Genomic DNA, 26,429 nt, shown 5'->3' with positions numbered 1-26,429 from the left:
TAGTTTCCATTTTTCATTGTCATATCCTGCTATCTCACTCAGTTTTCACTTCGCCTTCCCCCACATACATTTGCTCATTGACATAAATTACTATTTTGCTTGAGCACAACTTACATGTTTGGCCCTTCACTTCTACGAGAGCAGCAGTGATGCCTAGAACAGATGCAATGCTTTTAAGTGCTTCCCTATCTTATTGGAGGCGTCAGTACAGAACGAGTTTGACTGCATGACTCACGGCTAAAGCTATGTTTAAGGAAGGAAGGATAAAGGGAGGTCTGTCCAGCACAATCGAGAAGAAAATCTGCAGAATCATCATCATAACCATCCTGCAAACTTACATTTCCCAGTAATCACATCTGGCTTGATACAAAGGCCATTGCATTTTGGATTTGGACCAATGTGCAGATGCCTTTGCCTGTCCACATCCCGTGTAGAGTAAAAAGTTGGCTCTCTTTATTGGCAGAGGATATAGCAAGAGGAAGAAGTTCAGTCCAAACCTTTTCTTCATGTGTGGCTGTTCCTAGAGCTCCTAATTCACAAGGGCTCAACTGTGACCCTACATCCTCCTGCTTCTACTGCAGGATCATTTGGATTTCCATCAGCATGATGCTAACAAGCAACTGACATGAGTAAGACACTGACTAGCTGAAGCAAGATGTTACAAAAGAGGATCTTCTCTCTACTTTGATAGCCAGATATTAACTAATCGGTGTGGCAGTACTGGAAAGATTGTAGATGGTTCTTTAACTCATCATGCCAAAATGTGAAGAGCGGATAATTTTTATTTCATTATGCTCTTGTTCTGCATGGACTTCAATATTGTCAGAGTGCTGTATGAACTTTAACCAATTAATGAAACATGAACTGCTTATTAGGTGACCCAAAAGGTCTCTCCCCTCCGATCTGTGAATAACAAATGAAAATCAATGTGCTGCTGGTAAATGCGTGTGCATGAAATCTGTTAAGACATCATGGCTAAAATAGCTAATAATAAACCTCACAGCATTCCTGAGAAATCAAAACAGGAAGGGAAAATCAGCCAGCAAAAATAAAACATTCTTCTGCAAAACACTGCCTAGACAAGTTAGCATCAGCTAAATGATCAATAGGTCACCACTATGTATGATATTTACATCTGATCTGCATTACTGCATTGCTGGGCTGAAATGTCCAACAAGGCTCGTATCAGCTAGCACTTCCTTCATTAAAATCTGCCTTCATATAAAATTCACCTTGATTTATGCGTTTGCATTCAGCGCTATACATTTGAATGTAACATTGCCAAACTTTCTACTGTGTTCACCTGCTGGTTAGAGAGCAGAGAGATTTCAAGATGAAAACACACTAAAGATGGTTGCAGAAGGCTTAGTATTATCAAAGAATAGAAATAATAGATTTTTGCATATGCTCAGCCTTCTGCTGCCATTATGTCACGGTGTATTATCATTTTCTGCTACTGAAAAATAGTCTACACACCATGTACTTCCTTAATCATGGGTTGATTAACTCCTTGACACACACACACACAAACCTGTAACAATTCTTTTGCTTTCATCAACTAAAAAATGTTTGGGGGAGGTTTTTTGGCATCTGCTGTGTAGAAACTTACTTGGGCTTCAAATCTGGAATTTCAGGTGTTTTCGCTTTCTTTCACGTGCACACGTTTGAAATTCAAATGGGCGCATACACAAGCACAGTCCAACTCTTTTTTTCCAGAAGGTGAATTTTAGCTCCACCTTCACTTGAATGTTAATTGTGTAGCATCACAATAAAACCACAAATGCTTCCTGAAGGCATGAAAAATTCCCTCCTGACCCTTAGAAAAATCTGCCAGTTATTCCTAAATATAACGCTGGCTAATAACAAGTTTTGTAATTACACAGCACAGAGTACACAGAGCCTTCCTTTTACTGCACTAATGCTATGTTCTTCAAGGCAACACTGAAGAGTGGCAGATTTATAATATTAAACGAGAAGATTTCAGGCAAAAGGTTAAGAAAGGCAGGCCAATGGAGAAGACGAACATACGGAAATATTCCACAGGAATAGAGGAAAGGGGCTTCACTTGATGAACTTTCTGTAAATCTATTGGCCTCATTCACAATGAATACGACTGAGGTTTTCTTAGCAAGTAGCCCCTTGCTCCTAAACATTTTTTGTCTGTAAAATGACTGCAGATTTATGCACTTGAACTGTTTCACTTCCTAACGTTCTATAAATAAGCCTCATCTGGTCTATTTCTCACTATGTCCAAGTCCCTTCTCACTGTGCCTAACTCATACAGTCCCAGTTAGCTGATGCTTTCCTTCACGTAAACTCGACTTTTCAAAACTTGATGTAGTGCCTGGGCTCTTTATGTCCCATGAAAGAAGTCTCTAACAGCTGCTCACTGTTGCTACACACTAGATCAAGTATTCAGAGAGGGATCTATCAAAGAGGTCAACTCCCTCCTGATACTGCATTAACTAATCTGCTGCTATTTTAAACTTTGCTTGGCCTTGTTATTACTTCTACTCCACTGCACCGCTTTGCATAGACATATTGCATTTCAGAATCCATTTACCCAGTCAATCAAGATCATTCTGGGAACAACTTAATTCTTCTAAATTATAACTATTCTTCCTATTTTAGCATAATCTGATAAGATAGCACAGTATAAATTAAGAAGAAAATGTTAATACAAAGCCAACCCTGCAACTATCTGCTTTTGCCCCCCCAAAAAAATTTACCTCTTACCTTCTTTGTTGCTATGTAAGAAATAAGGGGATACTCTTGCTCACTTTCATTCTTGCAAGCCTTTCTCATTTGTGTCTTCCTATTGACTTTGCCACAACTCCTCACACAACTGAAAGGATTACTGTCATAGTTTGAAGCTTCCAGGATCAGGTCCCAGTTCTTTACCTGTGTTAATAATTTATTACCTAGCCCGTATATGCAGAGTGTACAGAATAATACATCCTGTGAAATTTTGTTAAAAGCCTCTGAAAATCCCAATATGTCTGCCGCTTCCCTCCCATCTAGATCAATATTTATTTAATTTAAAAAAGGAATCCAATTTGCCTGACATGATTTACTTTCCACAAATCCATGCTGACTCGCATTATGATGCCACATTCTTATTAAACTATATGCAACTGTAGCCTTACGCTGCTAGGAAATGTATTTTCGAGACTGCATTTATAAACAGCGGAATCCTCTGAGGGGCTGCAATGCCCAGCACAAGGAGTTGAACAGATCTTTATTGCCCAACTGGTCTGTTATTTTCCACCTCAAACTGTTTTCCTTTAAAACGCCAAAACAACATCGACTCTTCAAATGACTTGATGCAAGCTCTTACTTTTGATGCGTATTTACATTGCAAGTCATGGCCATTTATCAGGAGTTGTTCTGTGCCCTGCATTATAAAGTCCCTATGTAGAAACAGTTCCCAACGCCCAGGGAGTTTAGTCTATGGCAATGGTCCCACAGCTGATCTTATTGTTGGGCCTGAGTCAGAAGCCAGGCCACATCAGCAGAAACAGACAATAATAATGTCAACAGCACAGAGCTATACAAAGGAATAAGCAGCTGCAGGGTTTCTTTCTGTTTTGTGTCACATCCCAAACAATGTTCCATGCTGTTCAAGTGACCTTAGGCAGGCTGTTCCTCCCACGGTGACACAAAGCGCTTGCACTCATCCCGCTGCTCAGTTCTCTGATCCCTCACTTCACCTGGATACTCAGGTACAGTGGTGTGCTACTGTTTCGGCACGTTGTCTCTTGCACCCTTAGTCCTGTCTTCTCAGCTAATGAATGATGTTCTCTTTAGCAAGCAGACATGCCAACAGACTGTGTCCCTTCAACCTTCTCCTAAGGCCTCAGCTCCCAGGTCTGCTGCTATTATTGAATTTCTGCATGCTTGTCTGGGGATAAATCCTGTCCAGTACTGACAGAGGGTGCAGAACCCTCTTTACTTTCTCATTCTCTCCAATTTGGCAGTTCCTAAAGCATTTCCAGAATCTCATCCTACCAATAAGCATTTTCCCAGCTATTTGTCCAATGAAGTTTCCGTTTTTATTCTTCCTCCCCTCCGTTTCCTCTTACCATGCACTAACAAAGCACTGAACTGAGCTCTTACTGATTTCTTAGAGGACAATTTGTATACATACAATAGTCAGAATGGCCTGGAGTATGTTGGTATGTACTTGCCAGACTGGCATTCATCAGTAGTGTGAAACAGAACAAAATCCCATTGCAATAATGGGACTTTTTAACCCCTTTGTGATAGCACAGCTAAATGCCCCTTCAGCCCCACATGTAATGCCAACAGCTGGGCACAGAAACACAAACCCACCCAATTCAAACCACGGCATAAATACAGAATTGTTCAGGTAGTATCAAGCTGTTTGTGGTATTTCTCACCAAGTACCCTACCTTGAACTCCATGGGGGTGTACTTCTCATTCTTGGGGGTTGTGTTGCCCTTGTAATGGAGATGGTTGGGAGTGGTTGGGTGGATAACAGTCGACTCCTGGGACTGCCTCTGACAGCGCTGGCAGTACACATAAATCACAAACGTTAAGAGGCTAGAGCCAAAGAAACAGGAGACCCCAGTGGCAATCAGATGGATGAGACTAAAACCTGCAAGGGAATGACAAGAGATGCTATTTTTAAAGAACAGCCTTTTTCCCTCTCCCGACAAGACCACAGGTGCAAATCAGAGCTATGACATCTCGGGATCAACATTAATAAGCTGTTGAAGCCCGAGTCTTATGTTCCAACATAAACTGACATAATCTCCCAGCAAATCGGTCTCCCCCACTGCAGCTCTGCCTTGTGCAGTTTAACAGGTTCATGCATTGTTTTCTCAAAGCTCCCTCCCTGTCTCTCCTCTCTCCCCTCTATTGATATTGAAACTAAACATTATGTTAAGCTGACAGCTAAAGAAATGAGCCATACAAACAATGCACATTAATGGATTCCAAAGCATGTGCGTGTCATGGAAATAAGGGGATAAAAATGCTCAGTGTTTCTCTGAAGGGGAAGGAAAGGAGGGGAAAGCCCTTTTTGTCAGCTGCCCAAAATGCCTATGGGACTGTGTGTCGGGTGGGGGAGAGACACATTCCTCCCCCATGTAATCCAAGTGCGCTCAGCATTCTTACTTATTCACAGAGGGGTACTGCCCTGGCCACCTCTGCACTACTTCAGAGGTGTATTTGTACGGCTAACAGTGAAACAGGAGTCCTCAAGAGAATGGGAATGACAGGGAGAAGAAAGGAAAGGGGGGTAACCGCTTGAAAAAACTGCTTTGGTTGGCTTTCTCCACAATGATAGGAAGGCAGTTGCAGGCAGGTGCCAGTGGGGTAGCTACAGTGCGATTATTTCGAAAAGAGAAGCTCCTGGACTATAAAAGCCTCCCACAGAGATCTCTCCACATGGGCTTTCAGCGGCACCCTCCAAGCACAGCGCTGACCCCAGGAAGGAGCTGCAGCGCTGGGAGTGCCTGCCTCCCCACTGCGGCTGGTGGAGGAAGAAAGTCAAATAGCACTCCTCGTTCCTCACTCCCTTCAGAGTCTCAAACCCCACGGCAAAATGAATCACCAACAGATCTCCACCAAGAACAGAATAAACATTAGTGACCCTTACAGCCACCAAGTTAACGAAGCAACGAGAGGCACCCTTGGGTGGCAAAACTTTACAACCCTGTTGCCTTTTGCTGTGTGCAGGGGGGAATCTACAGAAAAAGAATCAGCAAGGTGACCCCAAATGTTACTGCCTTTGCTCTGTAATCTTTCAAACAGGAATGACAGGGGCCTAGTGCCTGGGAGGGATTCTCCACTGCTGCTCCTCCAGGGCAGCCGTCCTGGGGAATGGCCGTATTGGCTTGGTGGGGTCTGCAGCAGTAAAATTCCCGTAATAGTTAAAAAGCCAATTCGTTTGGACAGAGTGCTGTGTTGACTTAACTGTGTGCAGAGAAATGGAAGGGACTACTCAGAGAGTGGCTTTAAATGAGGTTCATTCTTAGTCTGATCACGGCGTTCATTTTTTTGGTGCCATCTTACATTTTAACTGATATGCTTTTCAGATGAATTCTGCCCATTAGTCTGCTGCTCTCCTCTAATCTTTAGTTAAAAAATATCCTCCTGAGTTTAAAAGGAACCAAACCAATAGAGTCCTACAGCAAAGTAATGCACTTCAATCATAATTACAGTAAGGAATATACAGGATTTATTAGACTGACAAGGTACATTTATTTTTTAAACCACACTATAGAATTCTATTGCAAGATTACCACTTTCTATTGTGTTTTGGATGATGGTCCAAAAACCAGCAGAAAGATGGTAATTTCCTACTAAATGTTGTAAGACTCCCCAAAAGACATTTCCTTTCTAAAAGAGCTCTGCCTCACTCATGAGAGCTAAAACACAGAATATGCAACTGTGCTCAGTGAAGCCACATAACACTGTCTCATTCTCCTCCTGTCCAGCTTTGCTTATATTGTAGTGAACGTTTCATTTCACTGTTACATTTGCCAATTCACTACAGCAGGAAATCCTTTCTAAAACATAAAGCTCTCTCACATTTCACTCTCACCTCTCGAAGACCCACCTGATTTTTCAGGTGAGTTTCAGCAGTATCTGAGGGATAAAATGAGTAATTTTGTCTGCAGTACTTGAGCCCCAGAGGGGAAACTTTTTGATTCTTCACTTGGAAAATACAGATTTTTTGAGATGCATCAGCTGAATTTCTGTTGATTGGCTTCCTTGCCAAATATTGTAGAACGCTAAGTAATTATTAAAATTAGCTAAGGTAAAATGCAGATTACAGCAGCAAATATAAGGGTGGAAAAAGAAGGAAATGAGAATACAGAGCATAACAGAAGAAGGCCACCCATAGGAAGGAATCCTGGAACTGAAATAGATATATTGCACTCTCTGAGGGGGGAGGAGTGATGCAGAAAGCCGACTGTTATGTGGTAGGTGCCGAAATCTTAATTCCATTGATTGCCCCACAGTCACAAACCAAGAGGCCACATTTCCATTCCACACGTGGCGTGCTTTTTTTTTGCCATGATCTGCACGGAGAGAAGAGATTTTGGCAGCCTGCAGATCATCTAGATTTCAAGAAAGCAGGGGTGTGATGCTAGTGGGAATTGACATAGTCATTAGTGTGAAACTAGCATTTTAAAATGTCGAAGGAACTTGCCATTTTCTTCAGTCTGGATTTTTATCACAGGGGCTCCTAGGGCAGTCGAGAAGTGACACTAATGACTGGATCTTTCCAATTTACATGCGGAAAGGAGACAACTTCTTTGAGAGGTGAGGACTTCAGTGAAAGAAAGTGCTTGGAGGACAACTATAAACTCTAATCTAGTCCTATATCAGCAAAGGAACTGTCTAAGAGACCCCATTCAGTGAAATCTTTATAGGTTACTTAAAAACTCCTGCCTTCAAACAGCTGGAGGCTTACAGTGGTAAAATGAGGACTATCCCTTCGTTCTCCTGAACCATTTATCCCGTGGGTAGAGATAGACAAGCAATTTGCTCCCTGGTAACTAATGACCCTTGGTGGCCAACCCAAACCCCCAAATAAATAAAAATCTTGGAATTGACAAGTGGCCAGTGTGATACATTCCTCCAGTCTGACTCAGACAGCAAGACTCCAGTGGAATTAAGGCTATCACTGGGATGTGAACTGTATAGATTAATGGTTCGGTTGATACTGCACAGGGAGAAAAGAAGCCAGGTTAAGACAAAAACAAGATATATAGTTAGTGGTATCCTACCTCCACAGTTTGTGCTCTCATCAATGCTGGAGGCTGGTAGGATCACTAAACAAAGAGAAGAATATTGGAGAAAGTTGTCATTTTGCCACCACTTTACTCCTTTAAATAATTAACCACCCCCCAAGCTCCAGACATGAAAAGCTGCTCCTGTGTTCTGCAGCAAGCTGAGAGTCTCTCTAAATTGAATGGAAAGCTCAGAGTGTAAACTACATGCAACAAAACCTCTCCAAAGACCTGACAATTACAGTACTGTTACCTGAACACTGTTTAGATTCTTCAATTTAGGGGAAAAAAGGTAGCTGAGAGAACCATGGGAAAGAGACTACCACTGTCTAGATATCTCAGATTTTTAAGCCAGGTCATTATAGTCCAGAAAAGAACATTTGGAAGGTGTTATTCAGCCTAGACAGATATCACATATTTTCCTGAGAGCCTCATTTTCCACAAAACATAGAGTGGAAAATGTTAATGACTGTCTATCCATCAACCATGCTGCTCTGTTAGACACTTGATTATTCTCCCCACTTCACACGCCAGTTATCTTCACCTGCCCCACCTTGTTTCTTCAGTCTTTTAGGATGCTTCCTTTGATACCTGAACTCAAGGACCTTCTGTTGCCTGCATCCATGCTGAGAACAGAGCTCATTTTCATAACCCAGCCTAAGATGAACTGTGCAAAGTTAAAAGTTTCAGTTCAGGTGAAGCAATACTAGTTATTTATTACAGAACTAGGTAATTCTGTTTTATAAGAGAGCTGAGTTACCCCAAAGGAACACCAGCTACCCTGTGCCTGCAACAAGGGAGTTGATAACATATGCATCAGTCTGCTTGTTTTTCTAGGAGCATACAAACCCCTTTTATAGTAGAAAATACCTCACCCTAGCTTTACACTCTGGGGACGAGCTGCTCTTCTGAATTGGCCCACCCTCTCCTTCTCCAACAACATTGTACATACCTGGAATTTCATTATACAGGCAATCCTGGTACTGTGTGCTGTTTCCAACGCACTGAGAAGAGTCTGGACTGTGCACCTCGCAGTAACGGCTGCGGTACTGGATACCCTCCTCATTACACAGGCTCCACTCCGACCACTCTGACCAGCCACCTTAAATCCAAGATCAGGAAAACACATGGACAACTTCACCAAGAGGATCCCTTGTGGAAAACAAACTTCTCCCATGCTGGAAGGTGTCTAGATCTTCACCTGGGCCTCTCACACATGTAATCCAGTGGTCTTCAGTGGATTTAACTATGTCAATACAAATACCAGTGCAGGCATCACACCCTACTTGCCAGATTGAAGTTTTCTTAACCCAGACTGAACTGGCCCTTGGTGGAGTACTGCACTGTGCAGTGTTGTTTCAATAGCTCCTATATCAACTCTGTGGTTAAAGATGTACAAGGAGTTGGACGGCACAATCTTGCACCAGGACCTCCAAATTTCAGGTTGTCTCCCAGGCATACCCCAAGCAGCCAGCACAAATTATAGCAGTTAAAAAGCTTTTGCTAATGTCCCTAAGGGCAGGAGTCAGCCTGTGCTGGATCAGAAATACACAATGGTGAATCAAAACCAGCACAGATCCGAACCCTAAACGCTGAGTTGTAGCACACATTCATCTGCCAGTCTGTAAGACAGAAAAAGGAAGGATCACCCCTTCAGCAACTGCACAGATTGATGCTTCATGACTCCTCGTTCTTGTCTTGTAGCTTCCACATTCAAGAACCAAAGTCCTGCTTTTTCATTTACTTTAAATGGTTTGTCCATTAACAAGATTTTGCCTGGCCAGCACTAGAATGCCAAAGCACGGTCTAGTGAACAAGTACAAAAAGAAAGGTGATGTGTTTGATTTGAATGCTAGGATGTCTGCTTTTTCCCTGGTTCAGTATACGTTTACTGAATGATCAGAACAGCTACTAACTGGTGGTGTTCCTGATTTATTTTTTAAACATTTTGTAGATGTGCCTTGCTCCCACCACCACCCAAGCCAGCTGGAGCAGGGGTGAGAACTGGCTACCTTCACACGGGTGCGTGTTGCAGAGGGCCTCCTCAGTGTGCAGCCCAATGCAGATATCCTCTCCGCTAGATGGAGCTGGATTGGTGCAAGTCCGTGTGCGCTGGTAGTGTCCTCCTCCGCAGGTTGCTGAGCACTGAGACCAAGGAGTCCAGCAAGACCAGGAGCCTTTCACTGAAGAGTATGGAAAAGCAAGGAGAGAGAGGTGCATGCAGTTGGTTACGCCCCTCAGCGTGACAAAGCTGGAGAGTCCCAGTATCTCACCTTCCAGGTCTACCCTGCCCAGACTAGCTAGCACTTTGTTGCACCCCAGGACATTTGGTCCTGACAAGAGCTTTGTATCAAGAGAGGGTTTGAAGGTGCTGCACTCTGTGGATGCCAAATGAAGTCTATGCACAAAAGGACTCTGCATCATAAAGCACCATAATAGAAACTATTCCTTAGGGTAGTCACTTTGTTGTTACACACCTTTTTATAAAACAGCTTTATTGTCTTCTGACACTTTACCTACAGCAACAACATATTTACTTGGAAAAACAGTGTTGTACAACCTAAGTGGAGTTTATATGGCACCTTTCTGCAGGGGACCCTAAGTCTTTTAGTCCCAGCCTTCAGAAAAGAGAAGTTCAGAGGCTTTGTATGAGCACAGTCCCATAACACTTTAATAATAAATCCAGAGAGGGAATTAAGAACCCTCGTTCCCAACCCCTCTTGTCAGGTTACTAGACTACCTGATTTTCAGGTCCACATGCCACTACTTCAGGAGACAGCAACCTCATGACTTAGTGCAAGATGAACCCAGGATTTGTGTATACATATTGAGTGAGGCAGGGAAGAAGGGAGACACAGAGAAAGAGCAGTCATGCACTTACAATAGATTGTAAAACATCATAGTGTCCAGGGAGAGAAAACAGCACAGAAGAAGGGCACAGACATTAGTGAAAAGCCACTGAAGAGTTTCCAAAATAGTACTAATAGCTGCCTTTATAGTGCTGGAGTTATTTTCTTTTTATAGGCCACAGAGTGCAATATTTGACACTCTTGCTATGCTCTTGCTACACATTCTGATCATGTTTTCCTACCTGCATTGGCACTTTATCTTTGCATTGAATTTTAATATCATAATAATACTATAATAATACAGCATTTTCAAGTGTAGGCCACAAACTATATTGCCAGAGTTAGATAATTGCAAGAACTGCAAAGAGGCAAAGTAATTTGTGTAAGATCACTTAAATTTAGCTTAGATAGCTATTACAGAGCAAGGAGAATGATAAGAGAGTGAGAATACATTAGTCAATAGTCTATTATTACTATTCTGGACCAGGAGTGCAACATAAACATGAGGACAAACTCGAAAACCAGGAAACCAGGCAAGAATACTCCCTGCTGGCTGTGCAGGAAATGGTAACTGATGTCAAGAGTAGATGCCCATCGCAAGAACAATACGTAAGCAGGAGAAGGGGAAGAAACAAGTGTTCACAAGAAGAACTGCCACATCAAGCATCTCTCTACACAGCATTAAGTCACATTCATTAAGCCCGTCTCCTCACAAAGGTGCAGGTGCACCATCATGCCCTCCACTGGATGGAGCAGCAAACCTGCTTGAAGCAAAACACTGCTACACAAGCCACCATACTACTTCCTTTAGAGGACGTGGCTGTTTTACCCTCTGAGCCTAGGTGAAACATTAGTCACAGCACCAAAGTGTGTGTGGTTTACATACATGGATCATTACAATAGTTTTCAAATAAATTAAGGGTGAATCCCCCAAACTAAAAAAAAAAAAAAAAAAGGCAGATTGGAAATACTGATTTTTGGTGGCTCTGCCATTAAGATGGGAAAGAACAGCTCTGAATTTCATGCAGGAATATAATCATGGTTACCTGGGCAGGGATGTGGGTTGCAGTCTTGGTACTCCATCGCTGACCCCACGCAGGGCAATCCACCATTTTTAGGTTCAGGGTTTGTGCATGTTCTCTTCCTGATCCTAAAGCCCAACTCACAGTCCCTGGAACAGGAAGACCAGGCCCCCCAAAAGGACCAGCCCCCATTGATAATCCGTGCAGAGGTCTTACCAGTCTTGAGGAGGTCATCAACAAGAGCTTCAAGGAAAACAAACAAGACACCACATGATCACAAATCAGTTGCTGAGCTTTTAAAAAGGACTTCATCTCATGAATACAATCAGGATTTATGTGCCCTGGGGATGAGTTTCTGTTCTTAGCAAGTGTTACAGGGTTACAGCATAGCTAGAAGGGAAACAAAATCTGTGCACATAGAAACTGAGCCTAGCGATAACCTTGATAAATGACCCTTCTGGGTAGCAAACTGTGGTAGTTCAGGCTCTGCCCTCAGGACGCTGCCTTGGATCACAGCAGTAGTGAAGGGAATAACCCCAGAGGCAGTGCACAAGGGGACCTCCAGAGAGAAAGAAAAGTAAAGACACGCTATCCTGTAGAATAGCTTTTTTTTCTCTCTCTACACCCTGATCACTTGCCTGTTCTCTTTGGGGCAGCTTGGCAGTACCAGGAATAGATCTATATATACCCTACCACAAGCACAGGGATCATAACGGTGTTGACAGCTAAGTCACAGGGCTCTCTCCATCCCCATCATTCTGCTGTGACACTAGTTGTGCATGCCAAGATTTATGCAGACACAACCAGTTTCTGGCTGTTCTGAGAGGATCCCCCTTCCAACACCAAATCTAGGCTTTCCCTGTAGTCCCCTGGAGCTGGCAATACATACAGTCAGTATCGCACACTGCCGAGCCATCGTTGGGACAGAATCGACTCTCAGTCTTCTTCCTCCCAAACTGCAGCTCGTGGGGATCAGAGAGCTGGGCACGACACGTGTAGCGGAAGCGCTGCTCCTGGCGGGCACCGTTCTGGGTGATGTTGACAGGCATCCAAGGAGTCCAGGGTGTGTTCCTACGCACCTCTGGGCAGCTCTCTGGGTTGCAGGTCTTATATTCCTGCCAAGAAGGAAAACTACTTTGACCTTACTTACCAAACAGCAGCAGACTAACTGACAGAGATGTATTTATACCCTAGAAAACAAGGGGGTATGCTCTGGATCTAAAACAACCTCCATTCACCTTCTCTGACCTCACAGGTACAACACGGTGCTGGGCACAGCACAAAACATGGGGACTACGGAGGCAGAGGTGCCTCAGGTGGACCTTGAGGGTGGACTATGCTTACTATTTTAATGTCTCCCTCAGGTTTGTGTTTCTCTGCTGACTCAGGTGTTCTTGCCCATCTGAGTCCTGTGGGGCTTAGAAAGCATGGTGCATCATGGGCAGGAGAATAATTCAGGCAGTGCATAATAATAACAGCAAACTAGTTTTCTGCTGTGACCCTGATATGCTGCTCTCAGGTCGGCCTAGAGGAGCCCCATGAGGACAAAATGTCAGTAAGGTTTATTCCTTGAAAAGTTTACTGTTTTAAGATGGTTTTAGATAATCCGTTTTTACAGCTTTTTTTTTTTTATTATTTTTGTTTGGTTGGCTTTTTGAATCCTCTAGTGAGGACTACGAAACATTTGCCATCTTTAGTGTAGAGTTGAGCATCCACAGAGTAGAGCCAATATCCGGGTGGATGGGGATGTGGTGTTTCAGGGTCCTTACAATTCTCACCACCAGCAGGAGGATTCCAGTGTAAAGCATTGAGTTCTTGTCTAAAAATAAATAAATAAACCCATATTTTCTGGCAGAGGGAGAGCAATGTAATGCTTTAGGACTTTATGATTCTAGAGTAAATGCCAAACAGCTTGTGAACAGATGGGAGGTTCCAGATCAAATCTGCTTACACTGAAAGAAAGCTCTCCATAAAACTAATTAAAACATCTGCACAAAACAGCTGCCAGAATAGGAAAGGGAAAATAAAGAGAGAAAATTGGTAGTCGTTGCCTCATTGATGGGTTAACTGGGTATTTGACCTATTGTTTACTCAAGTATGACGAGACTCATTTCTGATGTGTGCAGGGCCTCCTTGACTCAACAGGGTCATCCTTGGGAGTGGGATAGAATAAAAGAAATGTAGAGTGCTGCCAGTTAAAGGACTTGATATCAAGCCTAGAGAGGTCTACGAAGTTCTCTGTGTGCCAGTCTGTTCTAACCCGTACACACACACAGACACACACACAGACACACACACACACTCAAACCAACTTCACTGACTTCTGGAATCTGCCACCTCTCTGCTTCCCAGTTCATTTCAGCATCCTCTCCAGCAAGAGCTGAGGATAGCAATTTCTTCTAGCTTGAGAAATAAAACCAAGATGGAGAGAGGAGTTAAATAACAAGTCCCTAGAAGCTAGATGTTAATAGGTGTCCCACATGCAATGACAATAAACAGTACGTACCACAGCACAGCCTGGACATGTATTTCCATTTTCACAGGACCTCTGCCTTGAATGAATTCCTCCACCACAATTCACACTACATTTATTCCAAGGACCCCACGAAGACCAAAAAATTGGTAATGGACAAGGACTGTTCTCATTACAGAATCTGAAAGAAGAAAGCATATTTCTCAAATAATGTCTATGTCAGTACAACCCAGGGGCAAAATGATGTCGGATGCAAAGCTACACTGCACACTGCATTTGGGTGCACTTATTGCATGCACAGAAAGCCAGCAGGTTGACACAACAGTCAGATTAGCAGTATTAGTGCTCACAGCAGAGAACTGTGCTCTTTATAAAGAAGAGTGGTTAACCAGGCTGAGAGGACATAGTTGGAGCAAATGGTGAAGACTGGGTTTTTGAAAGTGCTCTAATCCAAACTTTTATGCACTGAATTTACACAAGAAGTCAGAAGCTGAAGCCCACGTGCCAGAAAGAGAGATAGTGGATGGTAAATAATTTAAAAATCTGGCTTTTATTTAGGAAACTAATATGAGGTCAGCTCCACATTGATCTGTCACTAACGGCAGGTGCTAAACACTTGACAATCTTCCTGTCCCATGATCTGGCCCTTACTGTTCCTTGGTTCCTAAGAAACTAGTGTTTGCAACTGGAGCTGAACTAGATGCTATATGTATCTAAAGGCAGGCCCTAAATTAATGTTATTTCATGTTCCCTTTAGAAAAGGTAACTTCAATTTTGTTCAGCTTTTTAATCAATATTGTTCTCAAATTGAATCACACAGGATTGTAATTGACTCAGATGTAGTCTTTAAAACCCAAAAAGGACCATTCTGAATGGCCACAAATCACACCAAACATTAAACTGTCCTGAATAAAGGAAGTTAAATGAATTGCCCTTTGTATTCTGAGAAATGCAGAAAGATCTATCTTAACTGACCACTCAAGGGACAAGCAACAGCCTACTGCCAAGCAGAGGTGGCCTTTAATGAAAATGTCAAAGCTGGAAACCAAATCAGGATGCCTTGAAGCATGTGTTTATTGAGGGGTTGGGTTTGAAGAAGCCCAGTCGACTGGTGGCTAGCAAACGTGATGCCCATCTACAAGAAGGGCCGGAGGGTAGACCCGGGGAACTATAGGCCTGTTAGTTTGACCTCAGTGCCAGGGAAGCTCATGGAGCAGATTATCTTGAGTGTCATCACGCGGCACTTGCAGGGCAACCAGGCGATCAGGCCCAGTCAGCATGGGTTTATGAAAGGCAGGTCCTGCTTGATGAACCTGATCTCCTTCTATGACAAAGTGACACGCTTAGTGGATGAGGGAAAGGCTGTGGATGTGGTCTACCTTGATTTCAGTAAGGCTTTTGACACCGTTTCCCACAGCATTCTCCTCAAGAAACTGGCTGCTCGGGGCTTGGACTGGCGTACGCTTCGTTGGGTTAAAAACTGGCTGGATGGCCGTGCCCAAAGAGTTGTGGTGAATGGAGCCAAATCCAGTTGGAGGCCGGTCACCAGTGGCATCCCCCAGGGCTCAGTACTGGGGCCAGTCCTCTTTAATATCTTTATCGATGATCTGGATGAGGGGATCGAGTGCACCCTCAGTAAGTTTGCAGATGACACCAAGTTAGGTGCGTGTGTCAATCTGCTTGAGGGTAGGAAGGCTCTGCAGGAGGATCTGGATAGGCTGGACCGATGGGCTGAGGTCAACTGTATGAAGTTCAACAAGGCCAAGTGCCGGGTCCTGCACCTGGGGCGTAACAACCCCAAGCAGCGCTACAGGCTGGGAGATGAGTGGTTGGAAAGCTGCCTGGCAGAGAAGGACCTGGGAGTACTGGTTGATAGGCAGCTGAATATGAGCCAGCAGTGTGCTCAGGTGGCCAAGAAGGCCAACAGCATCCTGGCCTGTATAAGAAGCAGTGTGACCAGCAGGTCTAGGGAAGTGATTGTGCCCCTGTACTCGGCTCTGGTGAGGCCGCACCTCGAGTACTGTGTTCAGTTTTGGGCCCCTCGCTACAAGAAGGACATGGAGGTGCTCAAGAGAGTCCAGAGAAGGGCAACAAAGCTGGTGAGGGGTCTGGAGAACAAGTCTTACGAGGAGCGGCTGAGGGAGCTGAGGTCGTTCAGCCTGGAGAAGAGGAGGCTCAGGGGAGACCTTATCGCTCTCTATAGGTACATTAAAGGAGGCTGTAGCGAGGTAGGGATTTGTCTATTCTCCCACGTGCCTGGTGACAGGACGAGGGGGAATGGGCTAAAGTTGTGCCAGGGGAGGTTTAGGTTGGATATTAAGAAGAACTTCTTTACTGAAAGGGTTGTTAGGCATTGGAATGGGCTGCCCAGGGAAGTGGTTGAGTCACCATCCCTGGAGGTCTTTAAAAGACGTTTAGATGTTGAACTTAGTGATATGGTTTAGTGAAGGACTTGTTAGTGTTAGGTCAGAGGTTGGACTTGGTGATCTTGAAGGTCTCTTCCAACCTAGACGATTCTGTGATTCTGTGAAATAGTGCAGATAGCTCTGAATGTTAAAAAAAAGCATTGTCTTTTAGTGATTTTGCACAAAATTTGCTTAGAGGGGAAGAAAGATGTTTTTCTGATGCCATGCCCTGCAAAAACTCAACTTTGAATCTGTGAGTTAAGCAGTAGTCTGTCTTGAACTTGTTTTGGTGCATCAGCACATAGACTTGGCAATGGTGTAATTAGAAATGAAAGCTGCACACGTTGAACTGCCTCCTAAGGGACAGATCAGAACAGTGTAACTATCTGTAGATTCTGCACTGCTAACAGCAGACACAGCTTCTCCTTTCACTGAGGTGGTCAACCCTCTGTTTTGGGGATGAGAATACTTGTGAGGGTCTCAATGGTCATGCCTGAGAGAAGAGGCAGCTCTGCAGTCTGGGATGGTCACAGGCTCATTGTAAGAGAGTGGCCATTCATGTGAGCAACCTCATCCCTCCTAGGCTCTGAAATTCCTTCTGCTGTGCATATTCAGCCAAACAGTCTTCCTCTGCATTCATAGAAGATCCACCACTTCCAGCTGCCAACATAACAACAGAAGTGATCACAAGATGTTGTTAAGGTATCTTACCTCTCTTCTCTGCTCTGTCCAACACAGACCCTGCCTCCATACCGTGGAGCAGGGTTGCTGCAGGATCGCTGGCGGACCTGGAAGCCTATCCCACAGGAGGTGCTACACGGGGCCCAGGAAGACCAGGGTGTCCAAGCGCCATTTCTAACAAAGAGTTTGAGAGAGAACAGAGTATGGGGGTTACCTAACAGTCTGCCTATGTCATGCCATGCTTTACAGTCAAACAGATATGTCTCTGATAGCAGAATGCTTGAACCAGTTGGAGAAGAGAGACATTCATTTCAACCAGACTTCACACCGGCTAATATTTAGCAAAGGGATTTCCAAAAGTGCTTAGCAATGGCCTTACTTCCTCGTCATTGAATTATCTAAGAAATGGATAGGAAGAGAATGAAGCCAACACTGAATGATTTAGAAAATGCCTGCCAGGCTTTGCTGGGCAACAGTGTGGTTGCTACAACTCTCACTGACTATTCCCCCATCATCTCCCCCATGTCTCCAAACCCCCCTTTTCTGAGCCAACAGCTGGCCCCAAAGTTCTATCTCCTGGACTCCTCTGCAAAGAGTGCAGGTTTTGAGGCTCATCAATGCCAATTGTGCCAAAGGATATTAAAAACTTCCCTCTAATTCAGTAGGTACTGATGCTTTAAATCTCTTACAGCAAAACTGTTGCCAGCTCCAATCATTCTCTCACAAACCTCATAATATTTGGTGTTTTCCTAAACCCTTCGGCATTGAGTCCTATTAGGTGGAAATCTCAAGTTTCATAAAAAATAACAGTAATTGCTTCTAGCTTTCATGGCAGCCTGCAAGCATCATTGTAGTGTGACCTTAAATCTGTAGAAACCAGAAGGCAATTAAGAGCTCAGAGGTAGGATAGAATTTCAGGGTTTAATGAGTGATCGCATCTCGGATGAGAAGTGGAAACCGAGCCTGAAGCAAATGTGATGTAAAAACCCTGAGTTCGCATCTCACAATGGAGATGTTGGGACACATGCATGTGGCTGGCTTCTGTGAGGATGCTGCCATGCAGTAACTCCACCATGTGCTCACACAGAAGCTGACATTACATTATCATCTTTAAAATCTCCTGATTATTAAAGCTCACCTTGCTCTGATTTAGCTGCACTACTAAACCTCGGAGCCTCACTAAGGCAGGCTGGGAGGAACTGTATCTCATCTCTTCTGTACTGCAGGTTTCATTTCATTTGAAGCCAGTGGCAAGGCTCTGTCCTACAGAACTGCCTCATCTTGACACTTTGCTGCCTAAAGCCAAAAAAAATCTCTTTTTTGTTGTTGTTGTTATTTTTCTAAAGAAAAATCTTTCTAAAAAGTCTAGTCAAAAAAACAACTCAGGTGCTCTCTGGTTCTTGAAAGCTAAGCTTGAAAACAGATGTTAATTTTCAAAGCATTTACTGAACTAATAAAACTGCTGGCAAGAAATATTTTCTGGCGTAGCACCAATGAGGGCAGAGGATGAAAGTTAAAACCCACATTGCCCTTCACACTTTTTCTATTTGTTATCAACTCTTGCCTGTTCTTGGCAGCTTTATTTCAGAATCTTGCTAGCTATTCCTCCCCTCCTCCTCTTGCTCTCTCATCCCTCCTTCCCTTCCCCTCTCCTACCCCAAACAAGGTCATAGAACAAGAAATTCACTTACATGAAAATGTTACTCTTCTAAGTTACTCTTCCATGTTTTAACCCACCTACTATATCCCCAGGCCTTAACCCAAAGCAAAGATTATATGTTAAATTGTGAAAGGAAGAAATCAAATGGAATTTGCTATTTGCTGCTATTATGGCAAAATAGGGTAAGTAATCTCATCTAGAAATTCATCACAAAAACAATTCTCAGCATCTATTTGTGTGTTCAACATTTTTTTAACAGAAATAAGGACACTTTCCATGTTCAGATTTCCAGCTTTCTAATAGAACTCATCTTTAGTCATCCTGATTTCTCTTTCAAGAAGAAAACTTAATGCCATATGAAGTCAATTAAAGGAAATTTGAGGGCTGAGGTGGATGTAGGATGACCAGATGTCCCTATTTTTCAAACCATGCTGTTTTCCTGTGTCTTAAGATTGAATAATCTATTTTTCATCCCGTGCTCAGAAACTGTTCTTGCCTCTTTTGCCATCAGAGTAGTGCTGAGAAACCCATCCCTCTGGCGTAATTTGCCTTTACCAGTGACATGAACAGACAGCCTTGGGAAGGCTCTGCTCAGCCCACGGTGGCAGCACAGGGGTAGGAATGACTACACATCTTTTAGGTAGCACAGCCCACAACTGGAAGGAGAGATGCCAATTCAAACATGAGTACTGCTGAATATTTGGTGCCAAGACCAGCACTGATTTCTAGGGAGGAGTCAAGAGACAGCTGTCCTTAATGGAATGAACATCTGTAAGGAAGATAAAGTAGATAAAAACCGAATTGACCCAGTATTTACCAAAATACTGGCTGGCCCCACCCTGGTTAAGTAGTGCTTACCCTATTGCCTCGTCTTTCCTTGAGTCATGACATGATGTAGTCTGAGGGTGATGGGGTAGCATGGGTATAAACACCATGGCTATGTATAAGGCACCCCACCAGAGGACATTTAGCTTCCATACTGCTAAAGCATGAGCTCCAGGCTTCACTGGGAACGTGGCACTTTGACACAAGCCAAGCTGCATGTGTTGTTTACCTGCTGTGCTCAGCAGACGTGCCTCCTAGATGCCTCTGGCTGCCAGGCCAGCGTGCTGCAGGCAGCGCACAGGACCGCAGAGCAGTGCAAACAAACCTTGCTCGCAGCCACACGAGGTCCTGTCTCTACAAGCACCGTTCTGAAGGAGCTCTGCTTTTGGCAACACAAGCTCAGAATTCAGTCTCCGCAAATAACGATCGAGAGCTTACTGATGTTTTTTACCTTACTGTTGTTCAGTTGGCTAACAACTACCTCTGCCTTACTCACCTCCTCCTGATGGATGGGTCACTACTCACTGTACCCTTCAGGGAAACTGTGGCACAGTGTATGCAAGGTTAACCTTAACATTAATTTGGGGTGCCCAACTTCCAAGGGCCCTGGCCGAGACACCTGAAGGCCCCAGGCTCCTTCATTTTTCACTGACCTCAAGCTGGAGCTCACATACCTCAATTTGGCTGGGATACAACATGGTCACAGAAACACAAGGAAAGAGATAAGCTGTGGACAGACACAATTCTTGTTCCCTTCCCAAAAAGCACAGAGATGCCGAGATACCTTGAACAATTGGCGACCTCAATCCTGGCCCCTTCACAGCCACGACCTCCACAGCGAGGACGAGGGCTGTCACATGAACGTGACCTACACATACAGGAGCCCGAGCTGTCCCCATCCGAATGCTCACACAGTTGCCATGGGGACCAAGGCCCCAATCTTCCATTTGTTGTCAGGTTTTTCACCTAGTTTAAAAAAAAAAAAAAAAAAGGTCATTAATAGCAAGTTTACATTTCTGGAGACAGCCCCACAATAGAAATGCCAAACAAAGCTGCCAGGGGGATTAAGATGCAGCTTAGATGGGAGCTGTCTGTGCTTGTGAGCAGGATTCAAAACAGAGGGTTGTTTTCAGGCTGTGCCGCGTCGGTGTTTACCTCCAAATTCCACCCCACATACCTAACGTGTGCGCGCAGGCACCCGAGCCTGCCCCGCCAGCGCAGCGCCCGTCTGCAGGCCGCGAGGCCACCGCACTCGCACGCCCCACACGGCGCAGCTGCAGCCTTCCCAGCAAGGTGACGGCCAGCCATGGCTGTCCCCTCTGCTACGCTTCTGCCTCTGGGGTGTTTGGGCCTGTTCCTGCCGAGTATTTCCTGAGGCAGCGGTTGTATAACCACAGCGACCGGCTCAGGCTGAGTTTGGCCCTGTCCAAACGCGCCATAAGAACTGCCTCCGTTTCTCAACAGTGCTGTAGCCTACGTGGCTAAGCTGGGTGAAGGACAGAAGGTGGAGGAGATGGTGGTGGCTAGAATCAATGCTTAGGATCATGCACTGGGCTGAAGAGCAAGAATTCACCTCAAGGCAATCTACAGGCCAGACCACACCGATGTTTGTTTCCTCTGCCCCTTGCTTCATTGCCTGCTCAGCGCCCAGGAACCTGAAGCTTGAGCTCCCTCTGTACTACATTGAAGTGAAAATGCAGTAGTCCTGTGAGAAAAACAACTGTTCCAGCCCAGGATGACCTTCCAAGAGACAGGGCATCAGAGCCTGCTCCCATGTCTTGTTTTAACCATTGCTGCTAGGTGAGCCCAAAGATGTGGGCTGAGGGATTGCTGCTGGCAGCCAAAGCTGACTTGAGAAAAGCAGTGCTGCCTGCTGCTCTCTGGATCGCTCCCAGGCCACCGCCACCTTCTTGTGCCCACTGCTGCTGCTGGAACCAGCTCTGACAGCAAAATTCAGCAACTCCAGGACCATGCCTGGGAGCCTGCTCTGACACCTCTGCCCTGGGCTCCCCCCTGTTCCTGCCCAGGTACAGGTGCAGCCCAGCGCAGCTCAGTCCCCTACCATCTGGGAACTGCTGCATTTAGCTCCCACATCAGACGATACATTTCCACACCGTGGTAACAACCCCAGGGCTACACAGCCCCCCTCTCCCTGTCACGGAGGTGCTGCACCCAGATAATGTGTAGAGATATAACATCATAGACCACTTGGGCAAAGCAGAGTAACGGTCCCCGTAGAGCAGAGAACTCTCCCCTGGTTTCTCTGAAGCCCCAACACACGCCAGGCAGCACAAGAAATTTGGACACAACAAGCAGTTAACACAATGCTGAAGGTCTTACAGCCATGATACCCTATGGCTACAGGGAGTCCATAGTATCGTGGTATGCAGCCAGCAGTAGGAAGGTTCAAAGTGCTGTGCCAGATCCAAGGTCTGCAGCTCGAGAGTGACCCTGATGCGCTACTCCTTGAGGAGCTGAGGGTTACCTTGGTTTCCCTCCCATGCCACTTACCTCTCCTTCATCTCCTTCTGCTTCGTGATTGGCTTTCTCCTTGCTACAGTGCAGCATCATGATGCACCCTTCCCCAGCAGCTCCCTCCATCCTCCCCAACCCACGTCCCAAAGCGCAGAGCCCCACAGGTGGGACAGCACCGAAGGCAGCTGCCTGCGCGTGGCTCATCCCCATGGGGTCACTCCTGGGGTGGTGGGATGCTCAACAGCTTTGGTAAACCCGTTGGCAAAGGCAATGCTGGGCTTGGCCTTAATGTTGCATGCAATGAAAAGCAAAGCAAAGAGGCTGGGGCCCTGGCGAACAGCCCTGACCCCAAATCTGAGCCAGCTACCGCTGAAAAGTCCCACTGTGCCATGCTTGGCGGAGCTCTGCAGCCAGCAGGATCAATCCCCTGGGCTGCCCCGGGCAGGGGGGGGATTCATTTCTCCTGCTTTCCAGACAAGGAAACCAAGGCACAGAGAGGCTGTGTGCCTGCTCAGGGTCCACAAGTGAGCCAACTGTGGGCAAGGGAGCAGTGCTTTCAAATACTCATTGTCTTAAACACTTTGCTCTGGGCTTCTCTGAGTCTGGCACTACATTAAACACTCATGATGAACCTCTGGTGGGCCGTCATTTTCCCCTCTCACCCATCTACAGCAACATAAAAAATACACAGCAGTGACCTAGAAGTAATTTAGATCTGTTACTGTGCTTGTCAGGCAGCAGTTGGGGGGTTTTGAGCATCTGTTGCAAACCTTTGTTTGCAGTAGATTATCATGTCGTCATAAAAATTTGCTCTGGGCTGCAGGTTACAAAGCAAAATGCCCAGAGAAAAGAACATTGGGTTTTGTTGTTGTTTTTTGAATTTGTTGTTTTAAACATGCATGCAGTCAAAAATCAATACTGTTCGGTTGCTGAAAGTCAGGGAGAAAAAAAAAATCAAAAGAACTACTTGAAGATATTTAACGCTAGATTTTTATCTCCTCTTTTCTCCTGCCGTACAAAAGTCATAATCCAAATATTGGATCATTTCTGTTCATTTTTGAGCCAGAAAGCCTTGCTGATTCCAGCAGGGAGTTCTGTTCAGAAATCAATGGTATGATATGGCCCGTGGCTTCAATTAAAAAAAAAAAAAAAAGCTGACAAATAATTATTGGCTCATAAGTGATACTGGGAAGCAACCCAAAAATTAAACAAATAAGCAGCCATAGCTGAAATGTTGAGATTTATAAACATGTCACGTTGAGAGTGTGGGAAGTTTTTTTTTTACTTATGAAATTACATATGGATCATTATTCCATCTTTAAATTCATAATAATATCTTCAAAAGAGCAAACTTAGGAAGTGGGATAAAAACTCATCTGCATTGATCTTTTTCAGGAATATCTTTACAAGGTAAATCCTTTGTAGCCAACACAGTGTCCATCAGACAGAGAGGACATCTTTAAAAACATCCATGATCAAATGCCCGTCTGTAATCTGACATTACTACTAATTCCAGAGTTCCTGTACTTAGTAAACTGATATACTCCTACCAAAGGTGTCACCATTTTGTTTCTTCCCTGTACCACCTACAGGCTCAATTGCACGATCTAAAAATTCAGACTGACCGCTCCTACCTCCTGCTGCCAGGATATTTTCAATATTCATTCTGATATTACTGATAAGGCTAGAAGCATTCCTTGTCCTTTTATTATATCTGTACCTCCTCTTAGGCTTCACATGTCAACTGCTTATAACTTTATCAAGCTTTGATTATTTCAGCTGGAAGTTTCCACCTTGGCTGTTTGATAGAAGCTGAAAGTTCTTTCAAAGTTTCAGTCAAAATATTTAAATAATTTCTAAAACCAAATCTAGGAGGAAAGAGTGTTTGTCCATAAGTAGCAACATTTTCTTGGAAACAAGCTAGTGATCAGAGCAAGGAACTGAACTTTATGTCATTGGAACACCTTTTTGCAATTTCCATGAAAAGCCACTCAAATCCGTCTAGGGTATAAAGTTCCTGGGAGGTGGGGAGGAAAACTGTCAGTTTTCAGAGACTCATGGGTTTGATTTTGGCACGTGCAGTCCCCTCTGTGCACTGGGCAGGCTCCAGTGTGGGCCAGAGTAGGGTTATCCTGGGCAGTACAGCTGAGTGGCAGCCACACACGAATTGAGAGGGGCTGACTACACAAGTCTGTTAGTCACCCCAAAAAAGAATTGGGGGATCTAACGAGCAAGAAATTAGGGTAACATAGAGCAGATGCCAGAGGACTGAGATAGGGGTTTGCTGGATACACAAAGTTGGGACTACGATGAAAAACCCATGAGTTAGAGCATCATTTGGATCAGCATAAGGAGGACTGGACACTTAATCGGCATTACTCAGTTCCTGAGTTGCAGACCACCATCATCAGTGACACCATGAACTCAGTAACTAGAGTGTGTGAGCCAATTCTAAACTTCCTTTCCTGCTGGTGGTTCATGTTGGCATCAGTAAGATATAAAGTAGGATACAGTGTTGTTTTTTTTTCTTCTGCTAATTATATATATTAACCATTGCACAATGGTTGATTAACCTGTGCACAATATGTTAAAACACCGTATGATTAACTCTGTATCTAAGGTCCCTTAATATTAGATCTAGATAGCGGGAATCTGTGGTGCAATGTGGTGCTGTACAAAGATGTGCAGAGCAGCTCTGAACAAGCATGTTTGCATAAGATCAGCAGTCAAGTTGTGTTAGTGTTGTGGTTGACTCACAAATGCCTGGCCCTTGTAGGATATAATTCAATAATATGCCAGTTCTGGCTTTAAAAGTTCGTGTGTGCCACTCTCTTAGCTGTGCCAAGACATCTGTTTGTGGGCTAGGCTACAGAAGAACTCCTGAAATTATGCGAGTTAGGAAAAGTTTATTTGGGAGGAGTGCTTTTAATCTATACCATGTCACACTGGAGTGTGATCTCACATACAGCTGTACCAGCACAGCTGAGTGCCTGGTGCCTGGCCCAGAAAAGTGGGGTGAGAAAAGCCAGGACTTCTTAAGATGGTAACTCATCAAACTGAAGTCCCAGCACGGGCCTTTTTCACCAGTGACAACTGGCATTGGGTCACTGCATTCCTCTGCCTTTCCAGTGGTGGAACATGCTGCCCTAGACTTGCCTCTGCTGACCACGATCTTTATCCTGCACTGAACACAAAGAACATACTTGTACATTGCTGATGGAGGTGCTTAAATGAGCCATCCCATCCCATGCCAGAGGTGAATTCATTCCAGCAAGGGGCAGAGGAGAAAGAAAAAGGAAGCACTTGCATGTGGCTTCTAATGGGCTTGGCGGCTCATCAGTTGAAGAGCACAGAGCTGATGTATGCAGCAGAATGACAGCACCTAAATGGAAAATAATCTACAAGGAAAATGTTAAAATAATGTAAAACTAGCACCCCAAGAACAGCCATTGCTGTATATTCTGTGCTGGATTTTTATGACCTTGAAACAATGATCTGGAGTAGCCTGTTCCCTAGTGTGCACCACAGCAGACATGTTCAAACTAGAGGATTAACACCTCACACACCTATCAACAGACACAGGCATTAAGCAGGACGAGATAACAGCATGGGCAATCAAGAAGCGCTGCATCCCAGTTCAACACAGGAGGGTTATAAACACACAAGCATCTGAATCCAGCAGTGAAAAACTTAAGCCTGCCAAGCTGAGGATGGGTTGAAGTAATGACTAATATTTCCTGGGAAAATATGAGAAGTAAGGAAGATAAGGGGAATAAACATCACAGTACCTCCAGATATAAATAGCATACTGAAGATATAACCCATCCAGCCCCCTCTTTCTGTCTACCGGACTTATCAGTATTAACATGCTAATTGTCGTTAGATAAAGCAGATAGACATTAATGAGAATTTCTCCTCCCCTCCATCCCTACAACTTATTTAATAAGACTGGTTTTCCTTCCCAACCACCTCCCAGGTATGGTTCAAGCAGCAGGAATTAAATTTGGCCAGGTGGTTTCTGGGGATCACAGCCAGGAACTGGATGTTGAAGTCGGAGAAAAGGGGGTGGGCGGATGGGAAGGGAGCTGGTGAGCCAACTCAAACTAATTCAAGCAGACACTTTCTCTTAACTGCTGCCTCTCATGGAGACCATGAATATCGCAGAGGTTTGGTCTTTGGCCTGTTGAATTGAGGTTAGAGCTGAACTCTCTCATATTGTCTCTCATACAGACTCCCCCCTTCCCCCATGTTCTCTAATAGGTATGCATCTTTT

The 26,429-nt window shown here is 44.5% G+C and overlaps 1 protein-coding gene across 8 annotated transcripts in view; it reads right to left on the bottom strand.

Moving 5' to 3' along the window:
- Positions 1-26,429, bottom strand: part of SEMA5B (semaphorin 5B) — a 270,791-nt gene that overhangs the window by 18,626 nt on the left and 225,736 nt on the right. For 4 of the 8 annotated variants that reach the window (XM_080601334.1, XM_080601333.1, XM_080601335.1 and 1 more), the window contains 10 exons: positions 20,466-20,647; positions 17,227-17,370; positions 14,144-14,291; positions 12,527-12,752; positions 11,662-11,880; positions 9,779-9,949; positions 8,719-8,868; positions 7,764-7,808; positions 4,413-4,618; positions 2,737-2,901 (listed from right to left, as the gene is read on the bottom strand). In XM_080601334.1, the coding sequence (XP_080457460.1) occupies positions 2,737-2,901; positions 4,413-4,618; positions 7,764-7,808; positions 8,719-8,868; positions 9,779-9,949; positions 11,662-11,880; positions 12,527-12,752; positions 14,144-14,291; positions 17,227-17,370; positions 20,466-20,647 (1,656 nt within the window). The remainder of the gene's footprint in view (positions 1-2,736; positions 2,902-4,412; positions 4,619-7,763; positions 7,809-8,718; positions 8,869-9,778; positions 9,950-11,661; positions 11,881-12,526; positions 12,753-14,143; positions 14,292-17,226; positions 17,371-20,465; positions 20,648-26,429) is intronic. The other 4 variants (XR_013954042.1, XM_080601339.1, XM_080601337.1 and 1 more) reach the window with 1 other exon arrangement.

The sequence above is a fragment of the Anser brachyrhynchus genome, assembly GCF_964034855.1.
Source record: "Anser brachyrhynchus genome assembly, chromosome: 7".
NCBI classification, from domain to species: Eukaryota; Metazoa; Chordata; class Aves; order Anseriformes; family Anatidae; genus Anser; species Anser brachyrhynchus.
This window is presented reverse-complemented; position numbering and strand designations above follow the sequence as displayed.